The 15,303-nt window shown below is 45.1% G+C and overlaps 1 protein-coding gene and 1 long non-coding RNA gene across 4 annotated transcripts in view; one reads left to right on the top strand and one right to left on the bottom strand.

Annotated features, from left to right (window-relative positions):
• Window positions 1-4,231, bottom strand: part of Adcy8 (adenylate cyclase 8) — a 242,596-nt gene extending 238,365 nt beyond the window's left edge. For 2 of the 3 annotated variants that reach the window (XM_004837939.3, XM_013069604.3), the window contains exon 1: window positions 3,071-4,228. In XM_004837939.3, coding sequence (XP_004837996.2) covers window positions 3,071-4,027 — 957 coding nt within the window. In that variant the 5' untranslated portion in view covers window positions 4,028-4,228. Of the gene's footprint in view, window positions 1-3,070 lie in introns of all 3 variants that reach the window. The other variant, XM_087187765.1, reaches the window with a different exon arrangement.
• The window catches only part of LOC110347672 (uncharacterized), a 29,064-nt gene continuing 16,931 nt past the window's right edge, over window positions 3,171-15,303 (top strand). The window contains exon 1 of the long non-coding RNA XR_015441397.1: window positions 3,171-3,307. This is a non-coding gene — a long non-coding RNA (uncharacterized LOC110347672). The remainder of the gene's footprint in view (window positions 3,308-15,303) is intronic.

The following is a 15,303-nucleotide window of genomic DNA, read 5'->3' as shown; positions in this document are numbered from 1 at the left end:
ATATAATGCATGGTGCTTTGATTCTCTGAAAGGTGTTTATATGGGAGACTGCCTTATAGATATATAACTTAATTGTGTACTTATGCGTGTGTGTGTGTGTGTGTACAAGCTTTCACCAACACGACAGCAGGGGACTTGGATGTTTTATAATATTACCCACATGATGGACAGGCTTGTTCATTTTGTGACTTAGCTGGATGCCTACTATATGCTTGGCATTTCTCTTGGTGCTGAAGATAAAATACATATGGCAGACAATATTTTGCCCTGTGGTGTTCACATTGTGGTGAGTGTGAGGTCTGGAGGAGAAACACAACAGACACAAACAAAGAAGATAGTTTAAGATCGTGCATGTGCTCTGAGGAGACAAAAACAAACGAGGCACCTGAGAGAATAGTGTTTGTGAGTCTGAGACACTGGGAATGTACCAGTCACACGAGGGCCCAGGAAAACTGCTCTAAGTGCAGGTGTGAAGACCTAGAAGTAGGAAAGGGCATGGAACATTTGAAAAAAAGAAAAGTGGGCAGAATGTTTGGAGTCTGAGCAGACGCAGAGAAGAAAATATAATTGGTGAGAGAGGCAGAAACCAGTTCAGGGTATGGAGCAGGCCATGGCAAGGCGTTAGACGTTCACCCTAATTGCTATTAGAGGCCATTCTATGGTTTTAAGCATATTTTATATACTACTAAACATGAAAAGAACCCCAATATTTCTTCAAGAATCACATATTCTTAAAGAAATTAATTCTGCAACATCCAGAAATTAATTCTGCTTAAACCCTTAGGGGGCGCCAAAGGAAAACGTTTAAAGGAACTTTCAGCACCTGGAGTGAAAGGAGAGCGCTCCGGGTGTTCTTTCAGTCTTGTGAAAGGTGGTCAAGCCAGACAAGCAGCACTGAAAACAACCATTCCAAAGAGAAAGCTGAATGAGCTTGGCTTACATGCATCAGGACCTTAGTGTTCACAGCGGGGACTGTTTAGGATGGGGTGGGAATGGGAAGACTTTGGGGGTTATTTTTAATCTGCCATCTGGCAGTATTTGAGTAGAGTATAAAACAAATATGGAACCAAAATTTACTTTCTGGATTCATTTGGCAAGAAAAAGTATCTCTATACTTAGAGCTTAGAAAATATCCATAATTTGACACTTAGGATGTGTTATTCTAAATACTACTCCCAGCTTACTTGATGAAATCTCTTAGTAATGTCTACCAAGAAAGACTACTGCATACAAAGCAGTGGGTTATAATAAATGGAATTTTCTGCTTGTGGTCATATTGCTATGGTGTGTGGTAAAAAAAACTCATAGTGAGTTAGAAGAAGAGGGGAGAAGAAAGAAGACGATGAGATGGGGGAGAGGAAAGAAAACCAAAAGAAGGAAAAAGATGCGCTGGTGTCTAAATCTATAATAAAGAAAATGCAAAGAGAGTGAGAAGGCTGGGATGTAGCCGCATGGGAAAGTGCTTGACTGGCATGTGTGGCTCTGTGGGTTCCATCCCTAGCAGCACTACTGCCGGCAAAAAAAAAAAAAAGTTTGGAAGACAGTAGATTATTTACATGTGCTGGTAGTTCAGATCTGCATTTATCCAGGATTGAGAAATAGTTAATACGTTGTATAATTTTATGGAATCCCAAACACAGATCTTCCCCCATTGGAAACTTTGTTATAACAGGATCATGGTGACTTTGAGAAAACCTATGTTCTTATCTTCAATAAGGCAAAGTACATCTGGTCAGCCCCGATGGAGGCTCTTATCTCCCTATCTCATGCCGGATGATCTCAGCCATGTACTTCACATACTTCATAAAGCACTGTAAAAGCAGCTGGTCAAATAAGTTACCTGAACAAGGGGGGACAGAAACATTACAAAAGAGACAGGACGTCAAATCCAGCTGAAGCCCTGACGTCAGTGATAGGTAAAGCAGTATCATGGTGATGATGATGAAAATAGCAGCAGTAATTGTCAGTGGTACTGTGCCTGTTTATTCTAAGAACCATGTATTCATACTGGACTACAGGCAGAGGGGTTTTAAACTTCTAACACAGAAGAAGTGACTGAGAGGCTAAGGACAGACCAGGTACATGCCAAGTAGCCTCCTGTCCAAGCACCTCACAAAAGCCTTCTCTCTGAGCACACTTCAGTTGACAAGTTTCTGTCCTTGTCCAGAAGCCCCTGAATTTACTGCCTTGCTACCTCCTGGACTTTTTGTAAAGAAAGCTCTAGGTTGCTAATTATCAATTAGATTTAATGAATTTAAACAATAGAGTCTTTGTCTACTCTCTCATCCAGAGATAAGGTGAACTTTGTTCACACAAAAACATCCACTTAATGAGAAAGGAGAATAAAAAAGGGGGAGAAGGGAGAAAGAGACTTAAAGAATGAGATTCCACCTAAATATTTCAAATCATGTACACCAAAGTGCTCCTCTCCACTAATGAAAACTTGCATTAATTCTGATAATCTGCCATCTTTCTAATCCCAAGTTTGATTTATTCAAAGCACTGAGGTTGGCTCTTCTGAGAGAAGATATGGTCCGTCCACAAGGCAATAAAAAACTCCCCAGTAAAACCTGTATGAGGACCATTCGAAGGACTGATGACAGAACATTTGTAGGTTACCCTCACGGGCAATTGGTCGCTTCTAGGACTGAGGCTCTGTGGCATGATGATACACTAATGGTCAACTCAGAGCCTCTTATGGCACCATGCTCTGACTCTTATGAGTTAACCTGTGAATGAATGGATCATTCTAAATCTGGACATTTCTTTTCCTCTTCTGTCTCCTTTTCCTGAGACTGCAGACTGTGTGGCAGAAAGAAGGCTTTCTCAGCTGATGTCAGACAATTACTCTCAGAATCGGATTGGAGGGGCAGAGTTGGTAGAAACTTTTAGAGGTCATTTAGTTCAACTTTCTCTAGGAAGGGAGAGACCAGGCCACGGACACACAAAGGTTCTTAGGTGTGAGGGGCAACAGCAGGCTGAGGGGCGGGGACTCACAGTCGCCCACCAACCCTACCTGCCTGGAAGCTATTTGTAAACAGCCCAGTGGGCGTCCAGAGGCGGGAGTTACCTGATTGATGGAAGTGACCGCCAGGCGGGGGATGACCACTTGGAGGGCCACCTGCAGCAGCGAAGTGCCCAGGCCGGCCAGGATGGCCCAAGTGAGAGGCAGCGGGAGCATGCTGTAGGTGGCGAAGAGCGTGAAGAGCACGTAGCCTATGCCGTCGCCCAGAAGCCCGTAGCCGAGGCCTGCTGCCAGGATCTGGGTGGTCATGGCCACCCAGGTGACCACGCCGCTGTACTGCAGGTACGTGTGCGAGGTGGTGTCTTTCCTGACCCCCACCAGGGCGCAGATCACCACCTCAATGCCAGTGAAGAAGCCCACAAGGATGCCCTTGAGCGGGTCCATGGGCGCCGAGGCCAAGCTCAGGTGGAGGACCAAGAGAGTGAGTTTGGTCAGCACATCCAGCACGTTCATCACCACCTCGGATTTGCGCCTCTGGCCCAGGAAATAGCGCTGGTAGAGGCGTTCCAGATCCCTGGACTTAAAGGAGTTGCGCAGGGTGGGGAAAATGACCCCCCTGTAGCTGTAGCCCCCACTGAGGAAGAAATCCGAGTTGCTCGGGGCACAATCCAGGTGCAGGAAGCCCAGGTCGCTCCCTCCTCCGCTCCCGCTCGCGCTGCCGCTGCCGCTGCGTTCCGGGAAGACTTTGGAGCCGCCGGTGCTGTGCGCTCGCTCCCCGGGGCCCAGCGCGTGGAGCGGCAGCTCGGAGTCGCAGGCCAGCTGCGGCGCGTGGTGGTTGGGGTCGCCGCCCGCGGGGTGCGAGGCTTTGCGGGAGCCCCCGCTCCCGCCGCCGCCGCCCCGGTGGCCGTGGAGGAAGCGCTGCTCCGTGATGTGCCGCACCGCAGTCTGCCACAGCAGCCGCTGGGGCCGGGAGCCGCTCCCGCCGCCGCCGGCCGAGGGCGTGGGCTGGATGGTGTAGAGTTCGTCGCTGCCGCCGAGGCAGCGCACCTCGGAGAGCTCCATGGCGCCAGGCCGCGGGAGGACGGAGGCGCGGGCCGAAGCCCGGAGGCGGCCTGGCGGGAGCTTGGCCGCGATCCCTGTGTCTTCGGCTGCCCGGCTGGGGAGACCTGGGCAGGGGACTCGCCGGTCAGGTCATAGTGCGCTCGGGGGAGAGGACTCCCGGAAGCTCGCGGTGGATCCCCGCGTCCCCGCGAGGCGCCCTCCCGCCACCCGCGCAGCTCGGGGTGCGCGGCGGCGGCGGCTGTTCGTCCGCAGAAGCCGCTGCTCTCCGCGCCTCGCAGCCCGCTGCCCGGACGCGGTCTCCGGGGCTGGTTCTGGGCTCAGCGTCCTGGCGCAGCCCGTGCTGCCCGAGAGGCGTTCGGGCGCCTGAGAGCCGAGCTCCTGCCCCGCGTCGGGCGGGTCCGGGCTGGGGCCCCGGGCTCCGGGCGCCCAGGGCTCGGCGGCTGCAGGGGCGCCGGCCGGGGGTGGCCGGCGGTGGCGCTGGGTGCGAAGTTAGCAGCTGTGGCTGGTGTCATAGCCCTTCGGAGAACTCCATCGCGCCAGGCTGGGGAGCAGGGGCGGAGCCGGGGGCGGGCCCGGAGGAGGAGGCGTGGGGACCCGGAGGTGGCCGGTGCCCGCGGGAGGCTGGGGAGGTGGCGGCCAAGGCGCTAACAGGTCACCGAGAGGTTAATTTGGAGGAAGCGGCTGGCTGAAGCTCCCTCCTTGCTCCTGCTCTGCTGTCGCCCCTCGCAGCGCGAGAACCGAGGGTGCCGCGCTGGCGCTGGCCTGGAGCAGCCCAGACGGGGCAGGAGGAGGGCGCCAGCTCCAGGTCCCCGCCTAGGCCGCGAGGGGGCAGAGCCTGCGGCTGTGCGGCGGGGCGATCAAAGCCCGCAGCTCCCATGCCCTTCTCTCCGCTCTTCGGAGAGCACTGGGCCCGGAGCGAGGAGCAGGAGCTGGGGAAAGAGAAAGTGGGGAGGGCTTCGAGGCCAGAGGCTCTGAGACGAAGAGAAGCCACGGGTGTGGATTCCCGAGGCTGAGGACCGACGCGCGGCGGGCGCCAGGTTTGGGAGGGAAGAGAGGCCCAGGCCGCGTGGAAGTCTGCGAGACGCCCCCGGACCCGCGGAAGCGCGGCGCGCAGTCCCGGCGCTCAGGAGCGCGCGGGGGAGCGGGACCCGGAGCGATTTGGGGACCCGTCAGCCCGGCGGGACCACGACGAACCAGCCCCGCCCCCGGAGCCCAGGCGGGGGGCGGGGCGGCTGCTGTCCCGGTGCTCCGGGTCTCGGGGGACGCCGCGCGCCCCGGCCGGAGTGGGAGGAGACCCCGGGGCTGGCGCGCGAGCGGGCCGGCGCCCCGGCCCTCGCTCCGCACCCCTCTCCCGCTCTCCCGCTTCCCGCGCGGGTGCTTTTCGGGTTCCGGCGCTTGTCCTTCGCAGGTACGGAGCCAGGACCTGCAGGCCGCTCTGACCACCGACTCCTAGACCTCAGAGGGGCGGAAAAGAGGGTCAGTTCTGCTCCCCCTCGGCCAGGGCCAGGGCTGCTTGTGCCAAAGCCAACTTTCTGGCTGCCCAGTCGCAGAGGACCAGCCTCGGGCCGGAGTCTCTACTCCACCGGTGGATCGGACGAGGTGGAGGACGCGGGGAAGTGAAAGGGGCGCCCCCGCGCGCCTCGGTTTCTTCCTGCTCACAGCCGGAGTCAGGGGGGAGGACGTGGGAAAGGCGTTTCCAGGAGCCGCCAGCGGCTCCGGTTTCCCGCTCTCAGGCTCCGCCAGGCGGCCGCTGGCAAAGCCTGGGTGGCGCTCGGCTCGAGTCGGACCCGGGTGCAGACAGGCGCAGCGCGTGGTGCCCGCGCCAACACCTGGCGCAGAGAGGTCCCGGGGCCGGGCTGGCTGGGCGAGTGTGGCCGACGCAGGTGGCTGAGCCCTGGTGGCTCCAGCGTGGCCACTGGGACTGCGACTGCAGCCGGCGGAGCCCGGGCCCTGAGCAGTCAGCTGATGGCCGATGACGTCAGGCCCTGGGCGCTTTCGCTGCTCCCCCTGCGCCCCAGGAAAGCCCAAACGACCTTCTCACTTCGCCGCCCCTAGCCCCCCTGCCCCAGCCAGCTATTTTCTCTACTCTAGGGAAGACAAACTCCTTGCTCCTGTCTGCCCTGAGCTAGAATAGCTTTCAATGCAGATGCTCTCTCTTCAACCACACACAAGGCCGCCAGGGTTATGTGTGGCTGCAGTGTCCCAGAAACGAGTTTATTCTTTTCTTTTTAATTCTTTTCTACGTACAAGGGTCACTGTCTTGCTTAGAGAATCCCTCAACCAAGAGCAAAGGGTCCTCTAACATTACCCCCCATTAACCAGCAGATCTCTGGAATTTCATACATACTTTGAAAAAGATTTTTGAAAAATTCCAGCCCATTAAGGGTTGTATTCTATCATCTCTCAATAAAGAAAACAAATTTTAAACTCAATTTTAAATAGAAAGAAGGCCGATTCTATTTCTAATACAGTTTGTTGATAATCAGTCCCATGAGGCTACGAGTTAAGGGTAGAGCGCCTCAAAAATGTTTTGCTGCTTTGTAGGCCTAAATGAAATAACCCCAGCAATCACTTCAAGAGAAAAGCTGCTTGCGTCTCCTTTCCTGAATCCTGTGGTGGACTCATCCCAGATTGGTCAGAGAGTTGGGAACATTTTCTTGTAGACCCTGAGCAAGGGTGTGTAGGGGGCTGCATTCCCTCTTTTCTGGCACGGCTCAAAGTCACATTAGCAAAGTTGGCAGTTGAAAAAGGCCTCTGTCATTCTCAATTCTTTCTCCTTGGGGAACCTGAGGATTCAGCCTGAATAAAGGAGGGGAGCTTTCCTACCAAAATCTTTCTCCACCCTGGAAGTATCCCAGGATGATTTATTCAGCAGCAAAAGGAGGCAGGACAAGGAGGGGGAGTTTGGACTCAATTAGATAAAATGATTCAGGCTGACAAATGAGTGCAGCACTGCAGGACAAAACTCTTAAGAATTACATGGATTCAGAGGTTGGAGCTAAGGCAACTAAGTGCCTCTGAGCATTCCTCTTGCTGCAAGGGCATAACCACGTTAAAAGAAGAACAAGAACGAGAAGATGAGATTCAAATGTTATTTTGTTGTTGGGATGACACTGTGCCATTCAGCCCTCTATAGCATTCTGCTTTTGAATGACAGCATCGGCTGAGCACAATTATTTTCCTCTTGGAATATGCTAACCACCAAATGATTTCCTATCACTTAAAACAGAAGAAGCCAACCCATTATGAAGAGGCTAAGATGGACTTTGATCATGCTGCCTTTCATTCCCTGCATATTTATGAAAACTGGGTTTGTGCTGTGATCCAGGAACGATAGTTTGGTGACATGGTGTCTTTTGGTGCACAATTTCCTTCTCTTGGGTCGACCTCCCTTCCTTCCCTCAAACATTACTGACCTCATCCTGCAAAGCCCAAGCAATATTGTCTCGGTGAAGCCTTCCATGACATCTCAAGTGAAAACTGATGACTTACTGCAGTGTCCATAATCTTTGGTTCTGGGAGCTTTAGTCCCTACTACAGGGACTGGCATGCCCCCTACGCTCAGTTGTCTGCCACTCTCCCCATGAAACAGTCAGTTCCTGGAGTGGCAGGAATGATTTTCCTGCCGCCCATATCCTCTGGCTTCTAACAACTGCAATAGAAGTAATAATAATAGGTGGGCAATAATCTTTCCAGCACCTATGAGATGTCTCTTAGTTTCTTTCATAGGCATCTCGTCAATCATCCCAGCATTTGTATGAGCTAGGTCTTTCTGTATTCTTATTCTTCCTATTTTACTGACTAGGATACTGAGTAGTGAGACTTCCTGTGGTCTCCGTACCTTGGCCATCGTGGTTAGTGTGCAGCAAAATGCTACCAATTAAATTTGGGTTTTATAAATCTAGTTCCACATGCTTAAGGCAAATGCTATAATAAACAATCAATGACTAATTTTAATAGGACTGGTGGAAGTAAAAATGTCAAATGTATTTTGTCTTTCCAACAGCAAATTAAATAGAATCTTCTCACACTTTCCAACCTTGATAAATCTGCTGGGATGAGATTGAGTAGCAAATGAATATAGCAGAACTCATTCTTGATTGGATGGACTGTTTATTAATTTTGGCTCAGTTAAAGGGATAGATGTTACTTTTATAATTCTTGAAAAAGAAATTTTCACATATTGTATTTAACCAAAATAATTCACTTGGTAAACTTAATTTAATTTGGATGGTTGAGGTATGGGAAAATCATTTTATTCCCTCACTGGAAAATAACGTATTTGTTTTGTGAAGTTGCGGTATACATAGGCCACATTTGTGTTACTGTGCTTAAGAAAAGGACATCAATTTACTCCCAATTCACTCTTGACTCCCTAGGTTGGCTTATATTAATATATAAATTTAAATTTTATGAGTCCTTTGGAAAATGCCTGTAGAAACCCTGACACTTACTGAAGGCATAAAATATTCACATGTAAAAGAAAAGATGGACTGAGTTCAGGAAAGGGACCTGAAACCAGGGAGATCCTGTTTCCAAAGGGAAGGAGGGTGTTGGTGACCGGCAGCTTCCACAGTCAGAAATCCTTAAAGGAAAATGACATGCCTTCTATCCTGGACAGCAGGCATGGGGAATGCCAAGGGCATTGCCTGCTTTGACAAAAATCCGGCAAAGTCAATGTCTAGGGTAACTAGGGCTCATAGTGAAGGTCTATGGATGAAAACCTTTGCCATAAGGAAGCATAAATTTGAGTCATTTGTAGGAAGATGGATGGATTTTGAGACTATAAAACTAAATGAAATAAATGAGACAGAGAAAATTAAGTATCACATGATTTCTCCAATATGAGAGATCCAAAATATAAATAATTTAAAGAGCAAAACAAAAGAAAAATGATAAGAAACAGGGAAGTAAGCTCTGTAGAGGTGGGAAGGGGATCTGACAAAGGAGGGACAAGGGAGCATAAAGGGAATAACAATGATCAAGAGGCAATATATGTGTATATGTACCAATTCCCCAAGATTAATGTAATTATGTTTGCAAACATATTCTAATGAGAAAAGAAAAAATCTTTGTAGTCGCATTTCATCTGGAATGCAGTAGAATGCAAAGGGAAAAAACTAAAATGCCTATTTTCCTAGTATATTAATTCTGCCTTGAAAAATGGAGAAGAAATTTTTAGAGATTTTGAATCTTCACAGGAACTAGTTTAAATTAGATTCTGGTGCCTAGAAGGAGAAGAGCATCTCATCAGTGTGAAAACAATTCTGAGATAAGAAAGGCAGAACTCATGAGGCAGTCAGGTGAGTCTAAAGAAAGCTTCAAGGCAGATAGATTTACATATTTTCTTTTTCTTAAGACATTTTTCCCTTGTCTCTGGTTTAACTAGAGGATGAGCTAGCTAATTGTGATATAACTAAGATTTTGCTTATCAAAGTTCTAAAATAACAAGAACACACATGCTGGAAAATGACTAAGAAGCGTGTGAAAAGAAGTAGTAATGAAAAGTAGGAAAACACTAGTTCACCCATGTTAATAACTCTCTTGACTGTGGCCTAAGATCTACTTTTTAAATTTGACACACTTAGAAAGTTTTGGGGCAAAATTTGCAGACTCAGTGGGAAATGAAGCAGATACTCTTTAAAAAACTACCCAATTATTATTTTAATAGCATAAAAGCATTATGTTTTAAGATATTCTACCCTTTACTATTTTTGCCTTTGGTGTTTTTAGGCTTTATGTAGAATATTTAAGCTAACACTGTATAGATTACATTATAATGCAAATGTATATATATGTATTGATATATAGTTGCATGTGTGAACCTTATTTCATTCATTTAACTTCTTAAAATTAATGTATTTCTTTTCTACTCATTTGGTGAGGCATTTAACCCACTACCTGCCTGGGTTTTTATCTGTAGTCTTCTGATCCCAGGGAGATTCCATATGTATTAGTCACTTTCCTTGTTGCTGAACACAACACCCAATACCCACAACTTGAAGGAGAGGCTTAATTTGATTCAGTTTTAGGGAATTGTTCTGGCTCATGTTTAGATGTTCCCCAAAGCCTCATGCAGTCATAGGTGGAGCTTTTCAGAGGTGACTGGATCTAGGGTGTGTGATGCTGGGATTAAGTGTGTGATGCTGGGATAAAGGGTGTGTGATTTCTAAATTAGTCCACTGATTTGGCATAGTTCTTGGAGTGGGAAATGGGGAGGCTTTCTCTGTGTGTGAGTGCTATCTGCCCTACAGGCATGTAGCCTGGATAGAATATAAGGGGCAAATAGAGGGCTGCTGTGGTCACTTATCACTTGCTGCTTGCTACTTTGCTGCCTTCTGCCTGCCATGAACTCTTTCTCCTCTGAGATTCTCCTCTGCCGAGCCACCCTGCCTTGGAGCCAGCCAACTATGGACTGAAACCTCTACAAAATGAGAGCTAAATAAAACTTTCCTCCTTTAACTTTGGATATTAAGTATTTTGTCTCAGCAACAAGAAAAGTAACTAAGACAGGAATTCAGTCCATCTTTGGCTGGATGCAAGGCAGAAATATCATGGTAGACAAGTGTAATGGAATAAAGATGTTTAGTTTCATGGCAGCCAGGAAGCAAAGCAGATAAACAGGGCCAGAAAGAAAGGAGCAAGGGGACCAGACATAGGCCCTAAGCCCACACCTTCATGATCTACCCAGACACACCAACAAAAATGTTCCACTAACCCCAGGGACAGGGGGTGGATCCCAAAGTCAGTCAAGTTGATACTCCATTATAACTGCCAACATAGTTCTAAGTTTTTAGGTAGTGCCTACAGTGTGTGTGTGTGTGTGTGTGTGTGTGTGTGTGTGTGTGTGTGTGTGTTTCTGTTGACCTTTGGGGGTGGGGACATGCACCCATTATTGACCTCTGGTCACTGGCTATTAATTCACCACTGACACATTTTTCTTCTTACCCACACGATCCCACCCCTGAGTCCAGTAGCAAATGTTACATTTACTACAGGATATTGTCCTTCTACTTTAGTGCTGTATGTTTTCTTCAAGGGATTAGCAGGAAGACATTATTAATGATGTGCATAGTGTCTCCTGCCTCACAACACCAGTTTGAGAGTAACTCTTTTTAGTTCAGTGAGAATCCTTGTTTTTCAAGGTCATGTCATTTTTCTTTTCTGCCTGGTACCCCATTACTTCTTGTACCTCTAAAATCTTTAATTTCTCTTTTTGGATTATGATTTTGGAAAAACAAAAGATGAAAAAAAATTAATTTTGCTTTCTGGAAGCAATTGACAGAAAGCATGAATGAAGGAAATGAATAAGGAAGGCACACAAGAGAGCTTCCTATAAATTAATCCCTCAAAAAGGTGTCTATGTTTACAAAATGTATAAAATCTCCCCAGATCAGTTTGTTTGAATACTGTGATGTCCAACTAAAATATGGAGTATAAGGTCAACATCATGGGGCAAATTAGCATTAACACATAAATTAATAAAATAGTATCATAAGACCATAAATGTAATTATTGATTTATTACTCTACATAATGACATCTTTTATATACAATTTTTATATCTTTGAAGTCAACAACTGAAGAAAATTAAATAAGATTCTTTATCAACTCTTGATACCATATTATCTCAAATTCATAAAATGTGAAGTTTGGCTTAATGTAGTATTTCTTACTGTCCAAGTTGATATTTGAATTTTCATTATCCAATTTTAAATCAAATAGATTTGGACTTCACAAGCAACACACACACACACACATCTATCTATTGTGGGGACAATATAGAGGGTACATTGTGTAAAAGAAGTGTTGAGAATGGATTGGCCTCACCCTGAGATCATTACTGAAATTGTTGTAAATCGTTTTTAACCAAATCCGTGGTTTAGTGAAATAAATCCAATTGGTTTTCAGGAAGATTTATTCCTGAGTTCTTAGGTATATCTCTGTGACCTTGAATGAGTTAACAATCTCAAACTTCCATAATTTTGTGGAAAATAAAAATCTTTCCAGGTTAAGGCTAAACACAAGATATATATAACATCACACATAACCAATGCTCATGGTAAAACGGTTCACTCCTCCCATCCACTCCATGAAATGAACAAAGCCAAATGTCCACTGACAGAGTGATTCACAACTTTCTTCTATTTCCTCTAACTCCAGTGATGTTTGCTTATTTTTGGCTACCATCCTGTCTCACCTAGATAACTGCAATAGACTCCTAACATGTCTCTAGCTGTAGTCTGTCTCCTTTCTTCAGTTGCTGTGATTGTCCTAAATTAAAATCTGATCACACCACTCTTTTTTAACTGTGGGAAAACAACACATGACATAAAATTCACCTTCCCAATGACTTCCAAGTGTAAGGGCAATATTGCCAACCATGTGTGCATTTGAAACAGGTCCCTGGTCCTTACCCTTGCTCTTGGATGATTGAGATTTTATTTTATTTTTATTACTTTTATTGGTACAATTTAAATATACATAATGATTACATTCATCATAGGGAATTTGTACCTGTGCATGATATATCTTATTCCCATTCCTCTCTCCTCCCTCCAACCCTTTTCCCCCTCCTTATTTACAAAGCTTTCTTTCCATTTCATCCTTCTTTTCTCATTTTTTTCTTTTCTCGTTCTTCCTTTCCCCACCCTCTTCCCTGGTTCCCTTTTTCTTTTCAACAATTTCTTCCTATTTCACAATATCGATTATACATTTTGGTCCCTGTATATACTTTCAGTTTTTCACACCAGAGAGTGTGATATTTACACATATGTGTCTGATTTATTTCACTTAAGAGGATAGTCTCTAGTTGCATCTATTTATCTAGAAATGTCTCAAGTTTATCTTTCTTTATGGCTGAGTAGTACTTCATTGTAAAAAAACCCCCACATCTTCTTTATCCATTCATTGGTTGATGGGCATTTGAGTTGTTCCCAAGATGTAGCTATTACAAACTGTGGTGCTATAAACATGTATGCACATATATGGCTGTGGTTTGATGGTTTTAGTTCTTTCAGGAAGATGCCAAGAAGGGGAATAGCTGGGTCAAATAGGACCTCTAATCCTAGTTTTTTGAGGAATCTCCATACTGATTTTCACAGTGCTTGTACCATTTTACACTCTCACCAAGTGGAGAAAGGTTCCTTTTCCCCCACAACCCCACCAGCATTTGTTGGTTGATTTCTTGATAATAGCTATGCTTTCTTGAGTGAGATGAAATCTCAATGTTGTTTTAATTTGCATCTCTCAAATGACCAGTGATGTTGAACATTTTTTTCATATATTTATTTGCTGTTTGTACTTCATCTGAGAAGTGTATATTCATTTTGGATGCCCATTTTTGGATTGTGTCCTTACGCTTGGGGGGTCTTATTTCTTTTTCAATTCTCTATATGTTCTAGATATGAGTCCTTTTCTGAGGAACAACTGGCTAAAATTTTTTCCCATTCTGTAGGTTCTCTTTTTACTCTGTTGGTGATTTCCTTTGCTGTGCAAAAGCTTTTTAATAAAATGAGATCCCAGCTGTTGGTTCTTTGAAGTATTTCCTGTGCAATTGAGATTTTGTTCATGAAGTCTTTGCCTACACCTATGTCTTCAAAAGTCTTATACTCTTAAGTGAAATAAATTGGACACATATGTAAATATCGCATTGCCTTTCTGGTGTGAGAAATTGAAAGGGTAAATAAGGACTGAAATGTATAATAGATATTGTGAAATAGGAAGAAATTGTTCGAAAGGAAAGGGAAACTGAATGGGGAGGGGAAGAAGGGAAAGGGAAAGGAAAATTTAAAAATGGAAACAAAGCTTTTGTAAATAAGAATGGGAGGGAGGTTTAGAGGAAGGGAGGGGATTGGCAGAAAAAGAAGAATCAAGAAATACCATGTGCAGGTACTAATTCCCTTTGATGAATGTGATCATTGTGTACCTTTAAATTGTACCAATAGAATTAATTTTAAAAAGTTCTACCTATTCTCTCTTCAAGTAGATTTAGTATTTCTGTTTTAATATTTAGGTCTTTGAAACATTTTGATTTTATTTTAATGCATGGTAAGAGATAAGGGTCCAGTTTCAGTCTGGCATTCAAAAGCCAGTGTTTCCAGTACCACTTATTAAAGAGGATATCTTTCTTCCAGTGAATGTATTCGGCCCCTTTGTCAAAGATAAAGTGTCTGAGTATGTTTGGGGTTGTGTCTGCATCTGCTAATCTGTTCCACTGATCCTCAGGTCTGCTTTTTTTTTTTTTCCAGTACCATTCTGTTTTTACCACAATTGTTCTGTAGTATAATTTCAAGTCAGGAATGGTGATGATCCTGCCCAGTCCTTGTTGCCCAGAATTGTTTTTGCTATTCTAGGTCTCTTTTAATTCCAAATGAATTTTAGGAATGTTTTCTCTAGTTCTGTAAGGTATCTAATGGTATTTTGATTGGAATTGCATTAAATATATGTAACAATTTTGGGAGTATGGCCATTTTCACCATGTTGGTTCTTCCTACCCAAGAATAAGGGATATCTTTCCATTTTCTGATATCCTTTTCAATCTCCTTTTTCAGAGTACTGTAATTTTCAATATAAAGATCTTTTACTTCCTTTGTTAGACTGATTCCTAAGTATTTCACTTTTTTCAGTGCTACTGTGAAAGGTGTTGTTTACCTTATTTCTCTCTCAGTGAGTACTTTTTTTGTGTACAGGAATAATACTGATCTTTGAGTGTTGAATTTGTATCCAGCTATTGAATTTGGTTATTAATTCTTTTGGGGAGAAGTCTTTTGGTAGAGTTTTTGGGGTCTTCTATGTAGAGTATCATGTCATCTGCAAATAACGATAATTTAACTCCTTCCTTTCCTATCTTTATTCCTTTTATTTGTTTCTCTTGTCTAATTGCTCTGGCTAATATTTCCAGAACTATATTGAATAGGAGTGGTGATGGTGGACATTCTTGTCTTGTTCCTGACTTTAGAGAGAAAGCTTTCTGTTTTCAACCATTTAGTATTATGTTGGCTGTTGGTTTGTCATAGATTGCTTCTATCAGATTGAGATAAAGACCACCTGGTCCAATTTTCTGTAGGGTTTTTATCGTGAATGGGTGTTGGACTTTGTCAAATGCTTTTTCTGCATCTATTGACATGATCATGTGATTTTTGTCTTTGGCTCTGTTGACATGGTGCATTACATTTATTGATTTGTGTATGTCAAATCATCCCTGCCTCCCTAGGATGAAACTTACTTGGTCATAGTGTATAACCATCTTGATGATTTGCTGCATTATATTTGCCA

The sequence above is a fragment of the Heterocephalus glaber genome, unplaced genomic scaffold (assembly GCF_053883595.1).
Source record: "Heterocephalus glaber isolate CG9 unplaced genomic scaffold, H.glaber_assembly_v1.0 deba00000281, whole genome shotgun sequence".
Taxonomy (NCBI): Eukaryota; Metazoa; Chordata; class Mammalia; order Rodentia; family Bathyergidae; genus Heterocephalus; species Heterocephalus glaber.
This window is presented reverse-complemented; position numbering and strand designations above follow the sequence as displayed.